At 38.0% G+C, this 25,863-nt stretch overlaps 2 protein-coding genes across 2 annotated transcripts in view; both read left to right on the forward strand.

The window, feature by feature from the left end:
• DMGDH (dimethylglycine dehydrogenase) overlaps positions 1–16,162 on the forward strand; it is a 43,388-nt gene extending 27,226 nt beyond the window's left edge. Inside the window, exons 11-16 of the mRNA XM_062612419.1 lie at positions 1,169–1,299; positions 2,735–2,952; positions 3,857–4,014; positions 5,074–5,133; positions 14,622–14,756; positions 15,452–16,162. Coding sequence (XP_062468403.1) covers positions 1,169–1,299; positions 2,735–2,952; positions 3,857–4,014; positions 5,074–5,133; positions 14,622–14,756; positions 15,452–15,667 — 918 coding nt within the window. The 3' untranslated portion in view covers positions 15,668–16,162. The remainder of the gene's footprint in view (positions 1–1,168; positions 1,300–2,734; positions 2,953–3,856; positions 4,015–5,073; positions 5,134–14,621; positions 14,757–15,451) is intronic.
• Positions 16,163–21,410: 5,248 nt separating this feature from the next.
• The window catches only part of ARSB (arylsulfatase B), a 63,491-nt gene continuing 59,038 nt past the window's right edge, over positions 21,411–25,863 (forward strand). The window contains exons 1-2 of the mRNA XM_062612422.1: positions 21,411–21,704; positions 24,608–24,794. Of these exons, the coding sequence (XP_062468406.1) occupies positions 21,435–21,704; positions 24,608–24,794 (457 nt within the window). The 5' untranslated portion in view covers positions 21,411–21,434. The remainder of the gene's footprint in view (positions 21,705–24,607; positions 24,795–25,863) is intronic.

A 25,863-nucleotide genomic window follows, 5' to 3' on the forward strand; every position in this document is an offset into this window, starting at 1 on the left:
TTGAACAGGAAATTACGGGAACAAAGCGGGTGCTTTCAGTAGAGTTAAATCAGTGTTACTAAGAGGAAAAAGAAAGCTAGATGGCAAAGTGGAATGAATAGTTTATGAGGCCACTAAAAAATCCGGCATTCATGAAAATTGGTTATTTAAGCTATTTGTTTTTTGGTGCCATTCATGCTATTCTGCATCATAAAATAATTCAGTGAAGTTACTGAGATATACTTGTATCACAAACAAGTTGAGTGTGACTAGCATTAGATTCTGAAAATTCAACTATGTGCCTGCAGTATGCCAGTAACTATATTAACGTAATATGATCTTGCAAAAGAATGTTAATATCTGCAATATTTTTCCTTTTTCCATTCATTGTCTGGGCTCTGACTGGGTGACTGACAAGGTTCTTATGAAAGCAGAATGAAATAAGTATTAAATTGTGCCTCTGGAACCAGGCAGCACAATGTCTATGGCACATTCATATTTCTGTTGCTATGGATGATACCTGTATGAACATGTGTATGTTTTATGGTCACACCTAAGTAACTTTTATTTGAAACTTTGCCTCTGGAAATCATGTTTCTGACACAGAACCTGGTATGAATGTACAAAGATGTAGATTCATAGTCAGCAACTACATAAAATAAAACAGCGTACATAAATCAGGGCCACAAAAGTATAAGTCGACTCAACATTTCATTCTTTAAAGTAAGAGGCAAAGTTTGTTTTATCCTTTTGGGATCTGAAAGCCTTATTTACATGATCGAAAAATAATATTTATGTCAATAACTCACAAATTTTTTATTCAGATGATCAGGGAACAAAGTAAAATTGATTGAATTCATGTTGAAAATGCAGTCTTAAATCAAATGTAGCTTAAGAATGCCTTGCCTAATACACAATTAACAAATATTTATAAAAGTCTTGATTTACCTTATTTGAAAATTTTCTTTCTTTTTTGTTTTTTTTTTTCTATAAAGAAAAATGTTTCATTTCCTTTGTAAAGCTTAAGCTTGGCCAGTTGTGCATCTGTCCAATCCTATTATGGCATAGGAGAACAACCATTAAAAAATTGTTTTTTTTTTCAAGTGAAGATATATTTCCATACATTTCATAATGGTTAAGAATTCAAGTTTATTTTGCATTCTTAATGTTTGCAAATTTTACCCTTTAGGTGGGTTCCACAAATATAAGCCATATGTTAACACCAAGAGGAAAAGTTTATGCTGAGCTAACAGTCTCTCAACTGTATCCTGGAGAATTTATGCTTGTAACTGGCTCAGGGTCAGAACTCCATGACCTGAGGTTAGTTTATTTTTACTACAGTAAGTACGTAGTGCTATATAGCCACATTAATATAGAAACCTTTTTATCAAGTGCCAAATATTTTATTATTATTCAACAGACCTTTCACTAAGCTCCTGAGATTTCTACTTATTTATTGACTTTGATTTCCTAGAAACTTGGTTGACTTGAATCATGAAGCATAAGCAGTTGCATATAGGGTTGTTGCTGATGTAAAAAGAGGGAGAATTTACTGATAATTATGTAATATTGATGGAGGTAGTTCTTGTTTTGTTCTTGAACCTGTTTGTGTTTGACATTGTATGATGGAACACAGCATGGTTGTTCCTTTCTAGTGTTTTCTCTTACGCAAAAAAAGAAAATTGGCTTTAAACACGGGTGACCTCAGAGACACTGACCTGGCCAATACAAATTGCTAGTACAGTCTTCCTGATACTGTGATAATGTCTTCTGCTTTGGGCTCTGGGGTAACAAAGCAAAATAACAGAAAAGAACAAGTAAAAGCAGTTGCAGGATGACTTCATTAAAATGCCTTTTATAGATGAGCACTGGAAGCAACATATCTAGTGCAATTAGCAGCTCTACTTACATACTAAGAAAAAGAATTTTTCTCACTGGAGATTGCTGACAAATCAGTTATTCAGAATGAATCAACATATAAAAGACTGAAATTTGCTATCCTGATACACAATGAATAATGTACTATTTTATAACTTTCTCATAAGTAGGACTGTTGGCACATTCAGGAAACAAAGGCATTTACTAGATGCGCTGGAGAATTTCTACAGTCCCATTTGGTGCTCCCATCTGCCTGCTATCTTTTAACACTGCTTAACAAAGTGTTAATGTACGTCATAGTGCATTAATACTACTTCATAAGATTTTTAAATATATGCATTTCATTTATTTTGTGAGCTTCCTGAAAGATAATGCGCAGCTCATGTTTTTGCTTAAACCGAAACAGAACTTCCTGCTAGTACTTTAAATACTGTACTCAGGAAGAAACAAACCTGGCTGTACATTTCTGTTGACATAGGGAATCTATTTAGGAACTTATGTTTGCTGTGTTTCTTGCTTGCTCTTTTTGTATGTTGACTTTTTATTAATGCATTCTGGATCCAAAGGCAGATCTGTGTTCAGTCCTATGAGATCAGCTCTTTCTCTTATCTTGAAAACACCGTTCCATCCATTTAAATTATCATGTTTCCTGTTTGTATCCAAGATGCCTGTATTTATATACCAGTACCTCACCAGAAAACAGTTTAACATCAGTGATAGGTATGACTAACATGTAATTCCATTTGTTTTCAGAAAGTATGGGTCTGGGAGCTGCTGGGAAGATGAATATCAACAAAACATAATTCCTTTTTATATGTCATCTAAATCAGTTATTTTTCATAAAGAATTTAACATCAATATTGTGTTTTATCTGCAGATGGATAGAAGAGAATATAATGAGAGGTAGATACAAAGTTGAAATAGAAAACATGACAGACAAGATGGGAGTACTTGGTGTAGCAGGTCCCTGTGCAAGACAGGTTCTCCAGAAGTTGACCGATGAGGATCTAAGTGATGGTTCATTTAAGTTTCTCCAGTCTAAACATCTGAAACTTTCTGATATTGCTGTTACTGCCATCAGGATATCGTACACAGGTAAGGAATAGAGGAAACAGACTCTTAAGCAAACAGACAGTAAAATAAGTGTAATGAAAATTATGTTGAAAATTAATCTTATCATGTATTCCTAAGAAATAGGTTCATTACATTTTATATAATAATGTGTGAGGAAACAGACTTGCACACAAGCACATTGATTTTCAAATGTGAGATGGTCAGGGTCTGTGCTGAGTTTTCCAAGACCTTTCTCTCTAGAATGCCCTATAGTGCAAATATTTATTTTACAGAACAAAAGGCCAGTTTCGATAACCTCTGTGGTATTTGCTGCAAAACCAATGTCAAGAATTGTTTTTGGAGTACCTTATATTAGTGTTTGTCACATCCCTTGCAAATGTAATGCTGTAGTGCTATTTGTTTTTCCCAGTTACTTTGTATTTTTATTTCTTTTTATGTCCATCTCTATTACAATAGACTGAATTCAGAGCATTCTGAAGCAGCTGAATTCCTTGTAATTCATATTCTCTTTCTATTGTATTGAATATAATACATTCATTTTATGCTTATTTATACTTATTTATACTTATTTATGTATTTGCTGTTCCCTTGCCAAGTCATCATCTCTTTATAATGCTCTTAAGTATTGCCTCTCATTGTGGCTTCATTACATGACCTTTTCCCACTGTTTATTCTGATTCCACCTTCCATCGTGATTTCAGTTCACAGTTTAAATTAGAATAGTACCACTGCTTAAGATCTAGGGCATAAAGACTCTGGTGGTTCCTTCAGGGAATTAGACTGCTATATAATATCAGAATTGACCCTAAAATGTGAATTAACAGTTACAGCACTGATCCGCACTTTTTAACAAAGATAGGATTCTATTTATTAGGATTGCTTCATTGTTGAGCTGCTGAAATCATTAATCTTGTTTATATAACAGGTGAATTGGGCTGGGAGCTTTATCATAGAAAAGAAGATTCTGTAGCTCTCTACAATGCAATCATGGAAGCTGGCCAAAAAGAGGGCATTGACAACTTTGGAACATATGCTCTGAATGCTTTAAGACTGGAAAAGGGTTTTCGAGCCTGGGGAGCAGAGGTCAGGAAATGTAGCTTCTTTATTCATCTTTCTGGTTACTTATTTATTTGATTATGATTATACTGCTTTTAGTTACAGTTAGCACAAACAGTTTTTGTTGCAGAGTCTCAGTTTAGCATGAAAATAAAATTTACCTTGAGCAGGAAAAGCTGCTATAATTCTGGACAGTGTAATTTCTGAACAGAAATAATCAGTATACTCCATTGCACTGCTGGCAAAGAGACATTTATTTTGATTCACTGATGTTTTCTCCTCCTGTGTGTAACAAAGTTCTGAGAGTTTTGCTGTGCTCTAGTGTTTTGAAATCAGAGGCTTGGCTGGTAGATTCTGAAAATGTTTTATATCTGTAATAACTATGTCAGGAGAGGCCAATTCTTCTCCAATAATATATTTGGAACTTTTGCAGTTGCCATTAGCTTATATCTGCCAAATTTTCTCACTCACAATAAAGAACTGTCCAGGGAGATTAGAGAATGTGGGGAAAATCAGTGTAATTTCTGCTTACCTGAAATTTTTCTCAAGGCTTTTGGAAATGAAAGAACTCAAGGAGATGAAACGGTGGGTGTTTTTCCTTTTTTTTTTTTCTTTTGTTTGCCCAGTGATAATTACTTTCATTCTTGCTTCAAATGCTACCAAAAACCTCATTCACCTTAATGGAAATGTGGTGAATAAAATTGTCTTTGTCTTTTATTTTCCTCTCCAGCTAAGACATTGTACTGTTTTGCATTTTATGTGTGTACTTCACTTATTCAGTCTTCTAAGGGTTCCATTCTGCTTTGATGAAATCCTGCTTCTCACTGAAATGTGTATTTACTTTGCATATTGAAACTTAGATGAATGATTTACATATCTATATGTTAGGCATAGTAGTAGATATTCTGTTTAAATCACATACTGGAAGCATGCAGTGTATTAAAATGGCAGTTGCACAGATGCAACATGGAAGACACTGACACAGGAGTAAATAAAAGGATGCATAGAATGAATAAACGAAGCCCCCAGCCCAAAAGCTATGATGGGCCATCATGTACACATGGTGAATTTATCTTTTTTTAACAGATGAACTGTGACACTAATCCCTTGGAAGCTGGACTGGAATACTTTGTAAAGCTAAACAAGGTATGTCATTTATTTTCAATGTGTTCTATTATGTCCAAAGTTATTTTTTTAAGTGTTTGAAAAGAAACTTGCTCATTATCTGTAATATAAAATAGGTTTAGAAAATTGTAAGTACTTTATAAATATCAATTTGATTAAAAAAAATATTTTTTATTTTCCCATGTTTCTTGCTAACAGAATTATACATTAGATCAGGAGGTTGCAAATACTAAGTGTTGTCTGTGAAAAATAACTCTGATTTATTTTCATAGAGAAATTGGAGTCATGTGTTTTGTAAACATGTAGTGTCTGTATATAAGCTGAACAAGCCTATCCATATTGTGAAAATGTTTTCCCTGCTTATTCTTGTTAAAGGAGTTTGTTTGTTTTGTTGGCTTTTTGATTTTGGGTTTGTTTGTTTTTTTGCTTAATGTAAGCAGGAAAGCAGCCATAAGCAGGGAAAGCTTGCCAAGATGACCACGTAGAATGTAGGAAAGCAGTAACGTGCATGAAGCACTTTCTTATTCATTGTTCCTCAAAGTTACCTTCAGGGTTGAAATGCAGGGTTGAAATGTAGGGTTGGAACAGCTCTCTGGAGCAGATACTCATATTGTAGATGAATGGGCATGGAGTGACTCCAGCGTAGATGCAGGAGCTAAGCCTAAAACATTTGCCAGTTTTGCTGAATTGATGTGAAAAAGGAAATAATCTGTGTTTATTTATTGACACAAACGTGGGCAATTGTGACTGTATGTTTACAGTGCAGAGGTACCTGAGCTTACTCAGATATTGGAAGCAGTCTAGACACTGTAGCATGAAGTGCAATGTGAGATTATTTACTCTGCTTTTTGGCAGTTTGGGGCTATGAGTCCCAGTTCCACACCTTTGGTTTTGGTGTGCTTGGCATGGCATAGAACTCGGCAGTCCTCACAGGCCACTGTGACTGAAGACAAGCAAATATTCTGCTATCACCAGTTCCTATTGTTAAGGAAACTTCACCCATAAAAGGCAAATGAGATAAAAACTACAGGAAACTGATACTTTTGGTTTGGTTTGGGTTTGGTTTCTTTTATTTTTTGACATCTCAATTAGTTGAGTTCCTGGAAAAGATTATTCCTTTAAACATGCGCCCCCAACTGGGGAAAGTGCTGATTCCTGTGTAAATAACGAAAATGTACTGTTCATTCAATTACCAAAGTCTTACTGCGCAACAAGTAGCTCAAATAGCTCACAAAACAAGGAAAAAGACTTCATCATAAGTGAATCTCGAGTGGTATGTCATAGAAAACTTGAACAGTTTCTAAAGAAATTAAAGCTAATGGACGACCACATGCCATTGAAGGTAATAAAGTACTTTATTTTCACAAAAGGGCATTTAAATATGTGGTGAATAAATAGGAAGAGATGTGAATTACCAGTAAAATACTGATATTTCTCTGTGTTTACAAAGTTTAGGTATGCATTATTTTCAGATATATATGGACTAGTAATTTTTTTGTTCTGAGTAACAAGAAAAACTCTTAAAATCTTAAACTGACACCCTCCACCCTCCTGCCCCTCCCTGTTCTATATAGCATGAGGATAAATAAACCTTTTTCCTCAGGATTTCTGTGGCAACTTTCATTTTATCAATAAGGCTAAAGAGAGGGTATTGTTCTAGGTAGTTTCCTTTAGATTCTGCTTGATACTTCTTTTTTCTCTAGTGTTGGCATTAGTTGGCTCTTTGCACAGATGAGCAGGATGGGTTGTGATTAAACCAAATTTGAGGGAACTAGAAGAATTAATTTCTAGTTTAGAGAACACAGTGTCTTCATATTGCCAACAAAATCCACCTGGTTTAAGGATGAGTCTTTTTTTAATAACTGTTGTTCTTCTGGTTGTTCAGTCACGCTTAGGAAATTAGGTAAATTGTTAGAAAGCCTCATCTCATGAATAAGCACTCTGCTAATAAATATTCGATGGAGTTCTAATGGCTTTTGTGGCAGGAAATTCACAGAATATCTTTAAAGGAGAAAAAGTTGCAATTCATTTTGCTCTGCATCTCAAAATATTGTTTCAGTTCTGCTGCACATTTGCATTTTCTCAGGCTCGAGTCAAAGATATAATACCTCTGAATGCTTTTAATTTTTCAAAACCCTGGTTTAAAACCAATGGATTTTTCAGATATTATCATACAAAAAAGGTAAGCACTCACCAGATGTTAATTTACTCCAGATCTTTGTTCTGTGGTATAATCAACTACATCTGTGTTTACCTTGCCATATAGATCAAAATTTCGTGTGTGAAATCATGAAGACCTCCCACTCTTAAGATCCCAAGTCTCCCTGGGCAGTCTGTTCTAGTAATTCACCATCCTTACATGAGAAAATGTTTTCTTGCCATACTATTATGTTCATTATGGATATATATTGAAAAAATATTTCCTTATTTCAGAAGCTGATTACATCTTCGAAACCTTCTGCCGTGTTTCTTTTTGGTCTTCTGAAGTGGTTAGTTATTTTCTGATAATTAGGTATTCTTAAACCAGCCTATTTTTTCTCCTGACCATGACGGACCAGAAGTCCCAATAAAACTTGATGTTAGAGTGAAAAACCTTTATGTATATTTGAGTAGCTCACAGAAATAAATTCTTTAAGAAGGTCCGTATGAATCCAATAGTGCCAGCCCTTACCAAGAGCGCTGAGCTCTATCCGTCCGAAGTTAAATGCGCGTACGTGTCTGACTGGTTTTGCTATATCCAAGACTGCCATCTCCTGGTCACTCCCTCTGCAGCAGCAGCTCGCTGCGATCCGGGAAGAGCGCCGTAATAGAAACCGTCTGGGACGCTGCTCTATTGCACTCCTCCAGGCCGGGATCTGAGTGCTCAGCTAAGATACGCTGTTTGGTTCCAGTAGGAGGAAATACCGTTATCAGGAGCAGTGTTTCTTTGTTGAAAGAACAGTAGTAATAATCAGAGCAGTAGTTGTTGTTTATTTACTGGGGCAGTTTCTCTGTTTTCCATTCCAAGTTTCTTTCCAGATTTTGCCATACCCAGCATTTCTCACTACTCTACCAGCCTTTTTTAAAACAAAACAAAACAAAACTTTCTCCTTTTTTTTTCCCTTCTCCTTTACCTGTCTGCTCACCACCCTTTGTGTCTCATCTTCACCAGTGCTACTCAGTGACTGCCTGAATTTCAATGTCAAAAGATGCCTCTTAGACTGCAAGTCCTACCCCTCTTTCTCACTTTGACATTCGGTGATTTTTACTATTGCACCTATGAGACATGAGCATTTAATTGCTTCGTTATTCATTATGACTAGAAGTTGTGTCATACCCTGCAGCTTTACTGAGATGGGTGAATGACAAGATATGGTCCTTGAGTATTGACCTAACCTCCAACATAACTGTACATAAACTGTTATCTCATATGAAGCTGAGTTATTCTAAGGCTGTGCTTCTATTTTTTTATTCCTTTGGTGGCAGGTTTAAGCTTACAGTTTCATGTCCTCCTCTTTTGAGTCATTTGTTTCCCTCCTGGCCATTCTGCCAGAACTGCCTCACAGTTGTGTCAGTCCAGCTCATGTCAGTCCAGATCTAAGACAGTACGTCTCACTTTGTTAAAGCACAAAACAATAAACATTTTTCTAACAAAAATGCTGGAACTGGCACAACTGCAGAGAGCATGCCCTCCAGAAAGGGAGTGCTAACAGAGTTATCAGTCCTGCCGTGGGTCCCTGGGGCTCTGGCCGCAAATACCACCCAGCACTAGGTGAAGAGAGAGGCTACAGAAAACAGCAGAAAAGATGTGGATGCTGGCTCTGGGTCTCACAACTTTGCAGCATATGTAGTCGTTTGTATCATCATTCCACGTAAATGCTACTGTTCTAATCTGGTAACACCCTATGCTTTCAGAAACATGAAGGCAAGGAATGAGAAGGGCACAATTGGAAAAGCAACCACTTGTAGCCCTTTGGTTGTTTGTTTGCCACTTCTAAATTATTTGCAGGCTTTTTTAATTTTTTTTTTAATAATAAAATAAAATAAAATTTAAAAATTTTATTTTTCCCCTTGAAAACATCACTGACTTTAAAATAGGAGCTGTGTTTGTGGAACCATAGAAAATGGTTCACTTTAATCTTCTCACATCTAAAATCTAGCATAGGGTATGTAGGGAAGGCTTAGTAGGTGGAATGGCTGCATCTGCAGTTTGGGTCTGGCAGGAGCAGTGCTCCAACTTGATGCTGGACAAGCTGAACTTTAAGAGGTTCTGTAACTCCCCCTAATTGCTGCTGTGTGCCTTTCTTCACTTCTCCAATACACATCTCTCCTATTCTGAGAGGAATAACTACAGTAGTGATCTCTGACCCCACTCCATAATCTGTTGTGCATACAGTTGTGCTTTGTGCCAGCTCTACTCCACACAAGAAAGGGAGGTGGAAGAAGAAAGAGCACAAATTTCACTGAAGAAGGGATATGGATCCTGGGGGGAAGCAGAGGGATCTGAGTAAAGATGGAGCAATGGAAAGGTACTAGGTATTTGAGAGGGGGTAAGGGAACTTCCCCCCTCTTTCTTTCAATTCCCATTTATTATGCCTATGACATATTTATTCAATGTACTTTTCCAAATAAATCCTGTCCCCACTCAAACTGAAATTTAGAAGTGGAACCATATTGTATGGTTACTTCATTTGATGTCCAGAGGGTCATAAACCAGAGGATTTATTCCGTAAATTTACACAGATTATGAAACACATAGGAAAGAATCTGCAATTATTTTATTACCCGTATAAAATGCACACCCAGGTCACTCCCAGTGTGTTTCTTGGGCCATGTAGAGCAGTAAGTACCCACTAAGCTAGGAATGATGAACCAAAATAATCAGTAATTCATCAGTTGTTTGTATCAATATCTTTTACAGCTGGCTGTTTGCTTATAAGAAGGGCTTAGGCAGATTGAGTGAAAGCCACCGTGATGCAGATACTATACATACTGACTGGCCACACCTCCCTTAGAAAACTGTTTTGTGTGGTGTTAACTGTAGCTTTGTCTTGTTACAGAAAAATAAACTTGTCAAATATTGGCTGCCTGCAGAGGAAAATGATCTTCAGTTATCACCCTGGTGAGGGTGATATCATTTGCAGTGTTACCCTGAAATTATCCAAATGCATCTGACTAAGAATAATTAATTCCAAAATACTGTATTGATTTCATCTCCAGTGTGTTGTAACATGATGGTTACAGCAGAATGCAGCAGCTGTTGGTAGTGCCTTAGTCAGGTGGCTTTGTGCACGTAATTTGGCTATATGCCCACAGTCATAAGTAACGCACCAAATAAATTGCAACATTTCATTATTAAGATACTTGCATATCTTTGTTGCCACTTACTGCTGAATAGATATGACATTTTTCTTCCTAGATACCTAGAATTTATTCTACTAAACTGTACAATATTGAAAAATAAATAAATAATTTAAGTTTTATCGATAATTTCTATTCCTTTGCTTCCCATAAGACACAAAGTATTTTTACAGAGGATTAGAATTAGGATCTGTGTGACATTAAAAGCCAAGCACACTTGAAACACAGAAAGATAAACTTTCCAGGGTACATCTCTGTGCTTGAAAAATCATCTCATTGGTTATTGTCTCCTGAACTCTTTAAAATATAAATATACATGTATATATATATGACCAATATGTTAATAGATAAAATAATCAGTGGAGTCCCTTTAACTATATGCTATTTTAAAAACTTAGTTTTTAAGACAGCTTAGTCTTTGTGATGTGATTTTCCACTATAATCTGTGTGTTAGGTAACACAAGTAAAAATCTTGTATCTAAGAAGTGTTTTTCTTTTATGTGAAAAACATTACACCTGCCAAATCTTAATGCTTTAGGAGCTTATGACAAGATAATGTGTCTTCTCATTTTAAGCTTAGCTTAGTAGGACTGTCCTTGCTCTTAAATAGTAAAAGTTTTACACTGTTGCCACATGTCAAATGATTTTTTTAAAACTGAAAGACAATTAAGAGCAGCTTTAAATCTGATACTTGTTTGAGGTTGGAATTGTTTAGGGCTTTTCTTTGTTTCCATTCTTCTTCTTCTGTTTTGGTTTTTTGTTTTCCTTTTTTATTGTTCATTTTTAATGTGAATTTCTTAATATTCACTTATACTATTTTGAATGGCATTTTTTCCTTGCATCATATATAGTGCCACAAGTTAAAACAAATAGAAGCAATACTCAAACTGACTACTTTTTTTCTGAGAAAGAGGAAGCAGCTGTTACCAAGAATTGCTGGACCAAGGTCGAATGAATCAGTTTCTAAATGCTGTTTCTTTGTAATGAACCTCATGCACACACACTCATAAATCAAAAATGAATAATGGTGGAAATAAGTTAGTGTAAAATTGACATGGATACCCTAGAACTGTAAAACAAAAGGACTGAAGTAGTCAAATTCATGTGGTTAGAATTTCTTAAGGTGTTTCTTTAAATATTTAAAAAATCTATATATACACTTTTTTTCAGTTTTACATTGTATATACACATACATTTTCACACATACATTTTTATCCATGTTTGTATAGTGTACATACATATTTATGTGTGCATTTATGTATGTACTTACATTATATTTACACACACTGTATGTACTTACATATATATACATTATTATGCATATATATACACACATTTGCAGAGTGTGTGTGTGTGTATATTTACGTATTTGTGTACACTTTGCACAGTTTGAATTCTAGATTACCTCTTGGTTAATTTTCCAAGCCATGATTCTAAAAAGACATTTTTAGACATTTACTCCTTCAAGGAGCGTAAATTAACAAAGAATATACCCACTACATGAAATCCCTCAAATCCACCTCCAGCTAGCTTAAGAATTATGTAACAGTTTATTCCAGGTGGCCAAAAGCCTGGCCTAGTTAAAATTAATTGGGTAAGAATTTAATTTTGTGTTTGTAACCAACAGGCAAAAAAATTATCCATAGACAGATAGATTCTAAAGCCTGCCAGCTGTCAGCTCTAATGGTCTCCATATCCTAAAGGTAATTAAGAAATGGAAGTCAAAATTACTTTTGCTGTCAACCTTAAGGTTCCAAGAATTAGTATATTAACAGGAGTTAACTGTCATCTATACAGTTAAGCTGGAAGTGAGCCATAAAAGCAATACACATCTTTTATCAGATTGTATTCAAGACTCTGATTATGCCTGTTGCATTAACCTTTATGGAAGCTATTTTTCCATTTCTAAATGAGGAATTCATAGAGGTAAAAATGAACCAGAAATCTTGAATTTAAAACAAACAAACCCCAAAACACCACAACAACCCCAGACATGAAAAATGATAGATGTTTTATAAGGATTTCATTATCTCTCTATATCTGTGCACTTGCAAGTATCAGAATACACGAGAAAAAAAGGAGCTGTGCATAGCAGTAACTACATCTGTGTTGTGTGATATGACATTCCCAAAGTCACTGATTACAGTTCTTCTGCAAAAATTGATGGTGACTCAGCTGAGGAAAAGGGCACAGTTGAAGAAGGCTGACAGAAGCTAGTTCTGAAAGAGCCCTCTCTGTTGGCACTCTTACGACTAAGAGGCCTAAAGACAGAAATTCAGAAACATTCATCCTGCCATCTTAGATGGCTTAGAGTATCACAGTCAGAAGGCCGTAGGGCATATAACATTGTATTTGAATACTTGTGGTTAGTTCCACAGTTACATCCCTTGTGACTGAATACTGGACATTACATAAGCATGTATAGGAAGGAGGTAATTCAGTGCTAAGTGTATCTTTAGAATGTTTACTTCCTTGGTATTTTTCTTGTCGTGTAAAGCATTTTAGTGTGTGTGTGTTGTGCTATAACATATAGTCTTATTTGCATTTCTAGTTGTAGGTATTTCCTTTCATAAATGTTCCTGTGTAATAAAAATGTAATTCTGTGAAAAGTAAGAGGGAACTACCAGTACCTGGTTATTTTTGCTGGTCTGAGATCTTTGCTTTCTGTTTTCCAGCAGCATCTTGACAGTTATATTCTAATATGAATCCTCACAGTCCTTTCTTTTTCTGGTCTGTGCTGTATTTCACACTGCCTTTCCCCAAAGGGTGCCATCTGTGATCCTTATCTGCTTTATCTTTAGTTGGTCCATCTCAATTTCAGACTATCGGGTCCTTCAATGGCTCATAAGCTCTTTTCCACAACTGCTTACAGAGTCTAATCTTTCAAAGTTCAAAAACTCCTCATTGGTTTACTAATTCCTTTTTAGCCCATACACAGATGTATGTGAACCTGCACAAGAACTACAGAAATAAGAACATGTGAACTAACTGCGTAATAATCTATTTCAAGTATGTGTTGCTTGTAATTCTGACAGTGCAATGACTCTCTACAGGAATTAAAGATCATTACCAGAAATAGTATTTTTGATGTATTCAAAAATATTGTCCCTCTTTTCTACCAAACTCTCATCAAGTGAATATAATTCTTTCTTCAGACCTAAAATCAACTGCCCAAGAGTAGCTTTCTCTGCTAGTCATCTTCTCAAAGAAGTCTGAGAACTTTGTAACTGCTATTATGGTTCTTGCCCGTGGGGCAGGCTGGTGTGGCTCTGCAAATTAGTTGAGTAAAGATATTTTGTTCTGTCTGATTTATACCTTTAAAGACAAAACGAACATGCAGAATTTGTAAGCCACTGTTCCTAATATTTACTGCACAGATATTAGAAATAATGATATCCAGCTTGATTACTATTTTGTCCTCTACCCAAACTGTCAGCATCTTTGAAGTGGGATTTCTCTTGTTCTTGAGGCATTCTGTCCAGGACCACAGAGTTTATAACAACTCTCTTTTCTTTTTCCAATTTATTCTTATCCAGCCAACTAAGTAGGGAAGTTGCCTGAATTACATTTAAGACTTAGGAAGTATCAGGGTGAGACAAATCTGGTTTACAGCTACTTGTTGGTGAAATAAACTCATATCTGTGCACCTGGCCATGGAATCAGACTATCTCAGTGCAAATAGTTCAACATACAATAAATACTGTCCTATATACCCTGGAGGATTCAGAAGAGTTACTGATGGCTCAGTAGTTGTCGTCCATTTATGCAGACTGCTTCCAGAATGATGTAAATCTGCTTGTACCTTTCTAGGCAAGGGAACTGAACAAGGGAACTCCAAATGACAGTACTATTCTTTAACTAACATGCTTCATTATCCCATAAAATGCTAGCTATGGGGAAAAAATAAATAAATTAGGAATTATGTCTATTAAAGGACTGAGTTATAAAAGAACTAATATACTGAATAAAGTTACCAAGATAGGATGTACCAATATAAAACTACCAAGATACAAGATATGATATCTGTCAAAGGTTTTATTTCATCTGTATTTTATACAGAATACTTAAGTGACAGGAAAACAAATGAAGATAATTTTAAATGCTTGTGTCTTGAAAATTTTGAAGAACCCAAACAATCATTTATCATCATTATCTTCTGTTTTTTTCAGCCAGCAGACTTTACAGGAAAACAAGCACTGAAGCACATTAAAGAAAAGGGGCTCAAACGAAGACTGGTATATCTTGCCCTGGAAACAGATAATGTTGATCCAGAGGGAAATGAAAGTGTGTGGCATAATGGCAAGGTAAGAACTGTAGATCATGTTTCATGAAATGTATGTTAATTACTCATGAACAGAATCTAACTTCAAGTGTGAATTCATTACTTCTATTTTACTGGCACAGACTAATTTGAAGCTCAGATAAACACTGTCTAATCTTCAAGCTTGAAGCAAAGACTAAGTAAATATCTACAGAGAAAATGTGAAATACCATCAAGTCACAGAAACTAGATCTGGAACAAACTGAAATGTGTCACCCATTCTTTTCGTCTGCAATTTCTCCACTGTCCTAACAACACTTTTTATATTCGTGGGAAATAAACAAAATGGCAAAGTCTGGGCTCCTACACTCCAACACAGATTGAAATATACACTGAAACTTTCACTAGCAGTTAAATTATTATATGTAACAAACATATGCATGTGTGTAGTGTATGTTCCCATGAAAACCTAATTGAACACAACAGGAATACACTGTTTTTTCAACGACCGTAAACTTCCCAGTTTAAGGTGATGTCACTCACAGTAGAGAATATTATGAACTGCGTGACATACTTGAAACTCACTTGATGCCTAAAATCTGTAAACCAAAACTAATATATGAGATACGTAGTTGTTTGGGTTGCTGTTTGGTTGTTTTGTTTTTTAAGATTGTTGTTTTGTTGTTTAATCTCAATGCATCTTGAAAATAAAGATAAATGTTTGTGGGTTTTTTCCAGGTTATCGGCAACACCACATCTGGAAGTTTCAGTTACAGTGCTCAGCAGAGTCTGGCTTTTGCATATGTTCCCACAGAACTCAGCAAAGTTGGACAGAAATTGGAAGTTGAACTTTTAGGAAAAAATTATCCTGCAACCATTATACAAGAGCCACTGGTGCTGACTGAACCAACAAGAATGCGCCTTCAGAAAAAGGGTGAAAGTCCAAAAATATGAATTCAGACAGGGATACAACAAATTGAGCAGTAGGAAATAGTGCCATTAATATGCATGAAGAGAATGAGACTACTCAGATTTGCAGATTACTAAGCGCAAGATCCTTGTTGCCATACATGGGTGAGAAATTCAATGCTGTTTGCATTAGAAATCTGAGCAGAGTTGTGGTCCTCTTCCCAGTAGCACTTGGGAACAGAAAGTGGCTGCGACTTAGCAGAGGCTTGATTCAGCTTGATCCCACATAGGCTGGCACATCCCAATTAATGCAGAGGAGAAATTTTCTCTTAGTACTGGCCGATAGCAAATTCTTCCTCCTTGACACTCACAGTTCCTCCTTTGCCTGCCCTAAGGGTAGCTTATCCTGGCTCCTTACAACATACCACTACAAACTTACCGTTAAAATAGTATCACTAGTTCTGCACAGAAATGCTTCCTAAAGAACTGAAATACATCACAGGAATCATTAAAAATAATAAAGGTGGTATTAAAAGCAAACTGAACTGTTAACATTTTTTCCAACGTGTCATCCTGGCAAAAATTCTTACACAAGATCAAAATCTAGTTCTTAATGAAACAGTTCAGACCTTTTGTTTCATTATTTTATATAAATCATTGTCTTCATTATTTTGTATGAATCATCTGGCAGATTACATGTAGTATTATACAACACACAGGATGTTGCTGCAATTTCTCAACAGAACTTAAAATCATGGGTTTACTGTTCTAAATCTGAAACTCTAGACTGACACCAAGGGAATTAAGTTCTTCCTTTTCCTGTTATTTATAGATTGAACAGCAGTAAGAGCCATATGTTCTTTGCACAGAAATATTAACAATGAAAAAATATAATTAAATTCACAGCAGAGGAGCTTTATTCAGTATTAAAGCAGGATTGGGATACTGTATATGATGGGTATACATTAAAGTATTAAAACACTATTCTGAATTCCATAATATGTTCAACTATTCTTTTAAATAACAGTATCACAGTTTCCAACTTACAAAGAGTAATATTCCCTTTAAGGCTATAGGTAAATATTTTCAAAGTATGTTTGAATAATGTTCAACATGTACTTTCTCCAAAGGAGTTGGTGCCTCTAAATTTTCAGCAAAGAAGCAACATATAAACAGAATATACCAGGAGAAACTCAATTTCAATAATGAACACTTGCTAAAGGAAGCTGACATTACATTGAGCTATTCTGAGTATCTTTTACAAAGCAGGTCAAAGTAAAATATAAAGGCTTTGGTAGGTTTGCATGTAGAACTATTTTGAGTGAAAAATCCATTCAGAAATTCATGCTTTCATAAGTGATTTAGTTATGCTTTGCTGAATCAGTCAGAGATGTTACTTTCTCTAAAGGTGACATTATTTGTAATGAGGCAATTGGCCACTGTGTTTCCTTTAGCATTTAAATACACCTAAAGTACAACATTGTGCTGATGTGGTTTTATTTAGACTATGGAGGATGAAAGCAAGTTTTAGGAACTTAGTTTTGAATTTCAGTATTTTTTGAGAACATGAAAATTCACTAGACATCACATCCTGGAGTGAATAGTAACAGTTATGGCACAAGCTGTCATGTGTACTTTCCTAATAAGCTTTGCTATGCCAAAACTCTCGTTTCAACAATGCCTTTCGCATCCCAGTCTGAAGGTTAGATTCAGGTTTGTAACTCCTTTTCCTGCTTGGAAGAAAGAAGTGCTATTCATCAACATGTCATTAATCGGTCTGGCTGTGCAGAAGGGGCAGGCTTTTTGCAGTCTGAACAAAAGGTCTGAACAAAATCACAGATGTAATTCCCCAGAAACTGTACCCTCCGTGGGCTTGTACCACATTGACAGCTGTAACCTCCCAGCCCCTAATTTCTCCTTACACCTGATGCAGAGAACAACCTTTCTCATTTCACAGTGTAGCATTGTATAGGCCCAAATACTGATATCCTTGTGGGCTTCTCATTGACAGCTGTTGTCACCCAGGTCTCCCCAAGATTGAGCTATGGCCAGTTAATTTTCATTTAGTTTCAAGATTTAGGGAAGCAGGTAAAAACAACCTCATGTTATTGCTGGGACAAGACAATGCAAAGTGAAGTTTATTTCCAGCAGCCAACTTGTAAGACCAAAACAACACCCTTTCATCAATGACAGTATATAAAACAAGAGTATCTGAGAGCTTGTTTCACTGTTACCTCTTAAGAATGGCTGTACTTCCTGTTTAACAATGTATTCAGGAGCAGAAATACCTGAAGCAGTTTGGCTGGGTATTAGAAGCATGTAGCTATGATAACTACATGACTGACAGGACTTCCTAGTTGACCTAGCTTCTTTTTTACCCTGATACCCAAATCAGTTTACTGAGTATTTATTAGGTTAGCTCAACATTGCAGCCCTTTGCGCAGCATAGATAAACTAAAGGGTAAGGGGATAAGCTTTACAAATCATGCCCACAGGGAGTTTCACACATATAAGTCAATCTATCATGGTTATAAAAAAAAAAATAAAATTCTAAACCTGAAGAAATAAGGGATGAAGCATGGGGGAAGGGAGTGTTCAGCAATGTTCGCAGTTTTCTGTCACCACTTCTTTTCATTACGAGTTGTGATATGGTGTTGCATAAACTTGTGGTGTCAAAATAGAGCAAGAGGAAGTGAATAAAAGCAAGAATGGTTAAGTAGTATATCCGTATTTTAAGAGGGTTTCTAGCCAATCAAACAGAAATACCAGGGTAGAAAGACTGTCAGGGACATCAGTAAAGTTTTCCGCAACCCCATTAGCTAACAAAGGAGACTCCTCTGTAACGAGGTGAAAAAAATAACACTTGGTCAGCTAGGAAATTTTCTGAAATACTCAAATTTCTGTGTTCAGAGAAGTCAGAACATATTAAAAAGTAGAGTTCCCACACATGTATTTTTGCCATTTTCTTTTATTTTTCCATCTCCAGAGACTTTTGGCACACCAGAGTAGATGTTACTATTACCATTTGAATTTTTGCTCCAAGTTCCCATCTGCTATGGCAAGAAGTGTCATGTTCATGCTTTGCTTGGAATGATAAATCAACACAATACCCTAGTCTTGTGTGTCACTCTACATATGTCGTTAATCATCAACATCAAAACAGCATCTTAATTCAGAAAAGATAGATTGAAACATAAAGGACTGAACATTTATGATTTATTCTTTTGAATCAAGAGAATACTGTCTGATATAAATAATATTTTCTGATTGGGATCCAAAATGCCTCAACCAGTATTTAAAAAGACTCTTGACAAAACATGACAGGCAGGCAGCAACATCCAGACTGTGACTGTGAAGTATCTTCCATGTATGTTTCAGATGGTTCAATTTAATGTTTTAACTCTGGCAGCTCAGGCAATGAGATTATCCAACTCTGGTGGAGCAGGATAACCCTCAAGTAAGTGTTGATGTTCCTCTACAAGGGTATATGAGTTCAGCTGCACATGAGCAGCATGATAACTTTGGAAATACATCAGGTATTATAACTATTACGAATTTTATGCCAAAAATTGTATCCAACATTTCTGATTGTGTAACTTTTCAAAGTAATTATTTTGAATGAACAAGAATGGTTTCCATGGGAATGTGCTAACATTTGAATGGAACTTCACCTATAATAAGCACACAGAAGAAGTTAGTAAAGTAAACAATTCAGTGAGACAGCTGTGACTGGTAATGGGACCTGAACTAAAAAAAAAAGATAAATTGGAACTTTGCAACCTTTTGAACAGTAGGAATGACATCTCAACAAAGAAGATATAACTCAGAGACATATACCAGCTTGTCATCAATCCTAGAATTTACTTAAGGGAAAACTGACTTTAAGAATTTGTTGCTGCTTCTTCCAGTACCAGCTGTGGACTATAGGACGTTCCTATTGTAGAGATAAACTTGGCATCACTCATAATTGCTGTTGTTTTCAAACCAGCGGGGAACATTTGGGATTTATAAAAAAAACAATTGGATAAATAACTTCATAGTCTTATCCACTAGACTTCATTCAAAGGAGCAGGAACTTTTTGTTTATATAGACTTATCAGTCAAAAAGAAAGGAGACAGGAGTCTAGCACACTCAATGTTTGGCTTTCTTACCAAGAAATACAGTTTTTAATGTGTGTTGTTCTTTCACCTGCTACCAAATCACTATATACATTTGGGAATGAACACATGTACCATTCCAGCTAAATGTGGTCATTTGATCTTTCACTAAACACTGAAATTTTTCATAGTCCTAGATTTTACATCAAGATTAAGGTAGTCGTTGCTTGCAATATTGCTTTAGAATATTACACAGTTTGAAGAAGCAGCCCTGTTGACATAGCTATTATTTCTGCTTCTGGGTTGCTTCACTTCCTTCCTATGCAGTAACAGTCATAAGCCCCATCTTACAGCCAGACCTAGATCAAGGCTTCTCATAGACAAAGAAGAGAAAAAAAAACAATGGATCTCTTACAGTTTTGTAGGAGGGCAGACAGGGAAGGGGATGGGAGTAGCAGCTGATGATAGAATCATAGAATCAGCTAGGTTGGAAAACACCTCTAAATCACCAAGTCTAACCATTGCCCCAAGACTGCCAAGTCCACCACTAAACCATGTCACAGCCTCATCTACATGTTTTTTGAACATTTCCAGTGACAGCAATTCTACCCCTTCCCTGGGCAGCCTGTTCCAATGCCTGATCACCCTCTTGGTACAGAAAGTTTTCCTAATACCCAATCTAAACCTCCCCTGGCACAGCTTGAAGACTTTACCTCTTGTCCTACCACCTATTACTTGGGAGACCACTCCCCCACCTCACTCAATCCTCTTCTTAGGTATTTGTAGAGAGCAATGAGGTCCTCCCTGAGCCTTCTCTTACCCAGACTAAAGAGCCCCAGGTCCCTCAGCTGCTCCTAATCTGACTTGTGACACAGACCCTTCACCAGCTTCATTGCCTTTCTCTGGACTTGCTCCAGCACCTCAATGTCTTTCTTGTGGTGAGGGGCCCAGAACTGAACACAGGATTCGAGGTGCAGCCTCACCAGTGCTCAGTACAGGGGGATGGTAGGAGAGAGGCCATGCAGCTTCCCCTGCAGCAGTAACTGCCATCTCGCACAGCTCAGCTGCACCTTCAGTGACGGTGGCAACTTGTTTTTCCCATGCTGTAGCCCAGTGAACCAGATTTAGGTTACTTTCTAACCTAAATCTGGCAAGCAGCAAGGCCATGACTGTGCTGCAGCTGCCCCACTTTGCTTATATGTGGAATAAACTGTTGGCAGTATTAAATCTGTGTGAGCTTTATGGGTTCGTGCATGAAGACAAAAGTAATAGCCCAGTTACACCAGAATACACTGCGTCCTCTACTCAAACTGTTATATGACTTCCTTGGAAACACAGCTGACTTGTGACACAAGCTTGCGAGTAGTTCCCTGGGGAAAGCGCCATGGTTTAAGACCGATGTTTAGTGTAGGAGTTAAAGACAAAATCATAAGGGGAGTCCAGCACCACCGAGCTGAACGCTCTGCCAACACTGGCGATAACTTAGCAGTCACCTTTAACATCTCATTCCAAAACCCATCTGCCCCGAGCTCCGAGGCCGCGTTCACTGCTCCGGAGCGCGCCCATTGCCAGGGCACACCCCGCAGCACCGGCGTGCGAGCCAAACGGTGCCAGCGCAGCCCCGCCGGGCGCGCCCCACGCCTCAGCCCGGCCCGCTCGCAGGGAGGAGCCACGGCCGTGGGCGGGCCCCGCGGCCCAGTTCCTGGTGTCGGGGATGGCGCGGGGTTGCGGTGCCCGGCCGCGCTGCCTGCTCCTCTGCCTGCTCCTCTGCCTGCTGCAGCTGGCGGCGGCGCGGGCGCCACCGCCGCACTTGGTGCTGGTGCTGGCCGATGACCTGGGCTGGGGCGATGTGGGCTGGCACGGCTCGGCCATCCGCACACCGCGGCTGGACGCGCTGGGAGCGGGCGGCGTGCGGCTGGAGCGGTACTACACCCAGCCGCTCTGCACGCCCTCCCGCAGCCAGCTCCTCAGCGGCCGCTACCAGGTAGGGCGCGGATCGAGGGGGACACGGAGCCCCGGAGGCGCTGCCTGGCGCGACGGTGCCCGCAGAGAGCCCCGGGCAGCCCCCTGCCGCCGCTGCTGCCCGCCACGCTGCAGCGGGTAGCAGGTGGGGGGCTCTCCTCTGCTTCCTCTTGGCAGCGCTCTGTAGTTTGGCCTCCTTGTGTCCACAGAGGGGCGCTTGGAAGAAGGCTGCTGTGTGAAAACCAGTTGTGTTTAAATGCAGACTGTGGTTTGCTCGCTCGGGAGCAAATCAAACGTGGGTTTAGTGCAAGTTGCTCTGCTTCAGAAAAGCCGAGGTGCTTCCTGTGCTGCAGTTGGTTTAACAGGCATGGCAGTGTATTGTGAAAAATATCCCTGTACCAGTCGTCTTCTCTTTACATGCTGCTGAACTGGACAGGCACGCAGTGAGGACTCATCCAGAAGTGAATCAACACCATGTGTTCTGTTTGTGCAGCATCTTTTCCAGGGCAGCGTTTAAATGCATCCTAGCCTATACATTCTCCTTCATGGTACTGTACATGTAGATATTTATATGCCCCTCGACGGAGTGCACACAGACATCCTTAGTCTGGGTGTCCAGCTGCTTCATAGTCATGGTTTTCCCCATTTTCTATTTTTTTTCCTGTTGCACAGGTGTAAGAACTGGACTTTATCATACTGCGTACTTCTGTGCCTTCCTCCCCTTTCTTCTCCCTCCCCCTCCCCCCCGCATTCCTTCGGGAAAAGCAGAAAGGGCAGGAAGAGGACTACAACATGGACAGAAAGCAAAAGCTTATGGAGGGTTAAGTGTATTTCAGAAACTTTCCCTTGCTTTCAAAAAGTCCTGCACGTACACATTAACCAGAGTGATTTATGGTTAATAAATATGGCTAAGAACCTGCCCAGAATGAAAATAAACGTCATCCTATATTAGTGGATGTTATCTTCTGTTGCTGTGGAAAGGTTGTCTTTTCAAACAGTATTTGTCCTGTTCCTAGAAAGTCCAAGAATCAAGAATAATAACGAATAGGAAGATGTAATTGACTTTTTCTTTACCCGCTCTTCAGAATCTGAAGACGTGTACCTACATGTGGGTCAGGGTTAGCTGGACATTGCTGCATCTAGTCTTAAAGATGAAAATTAGAAATGCTCATAGTTTAGTTCAGGTATAAATTCATCATATACATCTGATAATTTGATCATCTTTGTGTTGACCTTGTTACAAATGAGTAAAATAATAGCAGAAAATGTAAAGGTTTGGGATTGCTCAGAGACATGAAAATGTCTCTGGTCCTATCTGGAGCTAGAATTTCAATTGTAAGCTTGCAGTCCATAAAGAAAGAAGAGCAAAGGTATTGGTTTATGAAAGCAATAGACTGTTTTTTATTATTATTGTTTTTCTTTCATTTTTCAGAGGCAGTGAAAGAAATCACATTGCTTTGCTAGCTTGTGTCTTTCACTATATTAATAATCTTTTTGGTAATACTGCATTTACAACAACAGCAAAAAATATTTTCCCTAGGTCCTGTTCCAAAGAAAATTTGTAACTAGTAAGCCCTTTGTAAGAGTCTACTTACCTACTTACCCCAGGGCTTATTTGGTTTAAAAGTCAATTCAGGGTGTTGCTAAAGTGATGCTTGAAAAATTAGGCATGCAGCTTGCTACACTGGAGTGCCTAGTGGACTTATAAAATCTGTTGTCTTGTGATTTGAAAGGTCTTGAAGGTTTTGTGCTTTGACGAGACAAATTCCTAGAAATATTTAGTAAATAAGCAGGATATTTATACTTGCACATACATGTTTTCTGGCCTAGGTTTAAGGTAGTGCCTTTTTCTGGTGGAGATAGGGAAGCTAACAAAAGTCAGCTTATAGTAGAGTAACTGCAGAAGTTCCTTGTATGAAGCAGAATTTACTGCTTTGAGTACCATTGTCAGTCATGCTTTTGTAAAGAGATAAAAACTCACCACTTGTTAAGATTGGACACTTATGTGAAGCTATCAAAAGTCAGATCTAGACACTGTCAAGAACTTATGTCACCTTCATTACTGAAATGCTTTTTCTTTTTATACTGCTTGCACTCATTTTAAGTATGTAAATCAATATATAGGTGTGTATATATATAATGTCCATTTAGAAAAGAATGATGCTAGAATAATGGTAGGTAATGGGTTCAAACTTAAACAGTGGAAGTTCAGGTCAGATATAAGGAAGCTCTTTACTATGAGGCTGATGAGGCAGTGGAACAGGGTGCCCAAAGAAGTGGTAAATGCTCCATCCCTGGCAGTGATCAAGGCCAGGTTGGACAGAGCCTTGGGAGATGTGGTCTAGTGTGAGGTGTCACAGCACATGGCAGGCGGGTTGAAAATAGATGATCTAAATGTCCTTTCCAACCCAAACCATTCCATGATTCTAATAGCTTTCTTAGCTTTTATCATCCTCTCCACCAGTGACTGTTCTCTGATACAGGCAAAAGGTGGGTAGCTTTGCCTGCCATGCACTTTTTTGCCTATCTCCGTCCTATTTAAAATTTCTCATTCCATGTTGAAATGTAGTCCCTGGACTTCAGACAGACTGTAATGGTAATTGTTACCTGTTAGATTTTTAGATGAAAACACAAAAGGCTTTGGTTGTTGTTTGGATTTTGGTTTATGTTGGGGTTGGTTTTTTGTTTATTCATGTGTTTTGTGTTGTTTTTCTTCTTAATTGCACTTGATTTATGCCTGGGAAGATCTTGTTAACCCCTGTGGTGCTATTTCCTTGTCTTCTTTCAGGCTACCCCTGCCCTCTGCAGGAGCCTGTAAAACTGGTGCTATCCTCTGGTGTAGCTGTGTTACTTTTTGTCCCTGCTTATAAAGTAGCCTGCAGGAGCACAGTGTAACTGATCTCTCATCCTTCTTTTATCCACTAGATCCATACAGGTTTACAGCACCAGATAATCTGGCCGTGCCAGCCCAGCTGTTTGCCACTGGATGAGAAACTCCTTCCAGAGCTACTTCAAGAGGCGGGATACATTACTCACATGGTGGGGAAGTGGCATTTAGGGATGTACAGAAAAGAATGCCTCCCAACCCGCAGAGGATTCGATACTTATTTTGGTAATGGTTAGATTTAACATGGGCAATAAATGCGGTATAAAAAATTTTCAGAAATGGCCCATTTCTCCTAAGAACAGCAGATTTTCTATTAGCGTGTAAGTAAATCAATACCTGGGCATGCATGTTTCTGGGGTATAACTGCTTAAAATAAGATAGTCCTGCATGCCCAGGACTTACAACTTACTAAATAAAGTATAATTATTGAGAGTCTCCAAAGAGAGTGTTTCTCCCTTGGAACAAATTAATATTTGGTTCCACATTGGTTAGAAGATTTAAGGTGTAGTGGTTAGTTTGCTTTTATAAGTGTCTTTAATATGAATGTTTTGTGTTGTATCAGACAGTAGATGTGGCTTGCTTTGCAAATAATGTTACACTTCTAAAAGCTGATATGTTTAAGAGAGAAACAGACATCATAACACACTGTGTTCATGCTTTGTGAATAGAGTAGCACTGGTTTTCCAGAGCCTGTGCAAGGAAGATGGTGGGAGAGCCTTTATAAAACAGTATCCAAAAAGTCTGTTGCAGGAACTCAAGAGTTAATGAAGTCAAACTCTCTGACTAAAAAAATAGTGCCAGAAATAGATTGCCCAGGTCTGTGTTACTTGCAAAGGAACTTGTAGCTACATGTTGTTTATTCTTCCTCTGGCAAAGGCTTCCATCTCTGTATTGATTGGATGTTCATTGGTTTTCCCCAAGTGTCACAGATGTTATGTCTGCAGTACATCTCATTCTGCATGGTACTGAGCACAAAGTGGCCCACCTCCCCTTGTTTTTTTTTAAGACACTTTCATTGAATGGAGGATTTTGAAACCGTTCATTGCCTTCAAAATAACTTTGCAAGCTATTGACAGTACTGCTGCTCACTTCTGCAGCTGAGAAAGTAGGGTACAGAGAAACTTAAACAGGAGTCTGCATTCTTCTTGTCTGACTTTAGAGCCTGGCTACGCTACATGCCCTTTATAGACAAAGACAGTCCAAACTTTACATGGGTAGAAGTGTTCCCTTAGCTTGTTTAGCTCCTTTAACTATTTAGGGAGCCTGGGGCCAGAACTGAATTAAGCTTATATAT

The sequence above is a fragment of the Pezoporus occidentalis genome, unplaced genomic scaffold (genome assembly GCF_034315485.1).
Source record: "Pezoporus occidentalis ecotype Australia unplaced genomic scaffold, CSIRO_AGI_Poc_V1 ctg16, whole genome shotgun sequence".
Lineage (NCBI taxonomy): Eukaryota > Metazoa > Chordata > Aves > Psittaciformes > Psittacidae > Pezoporus > Pezoporus occidentalis.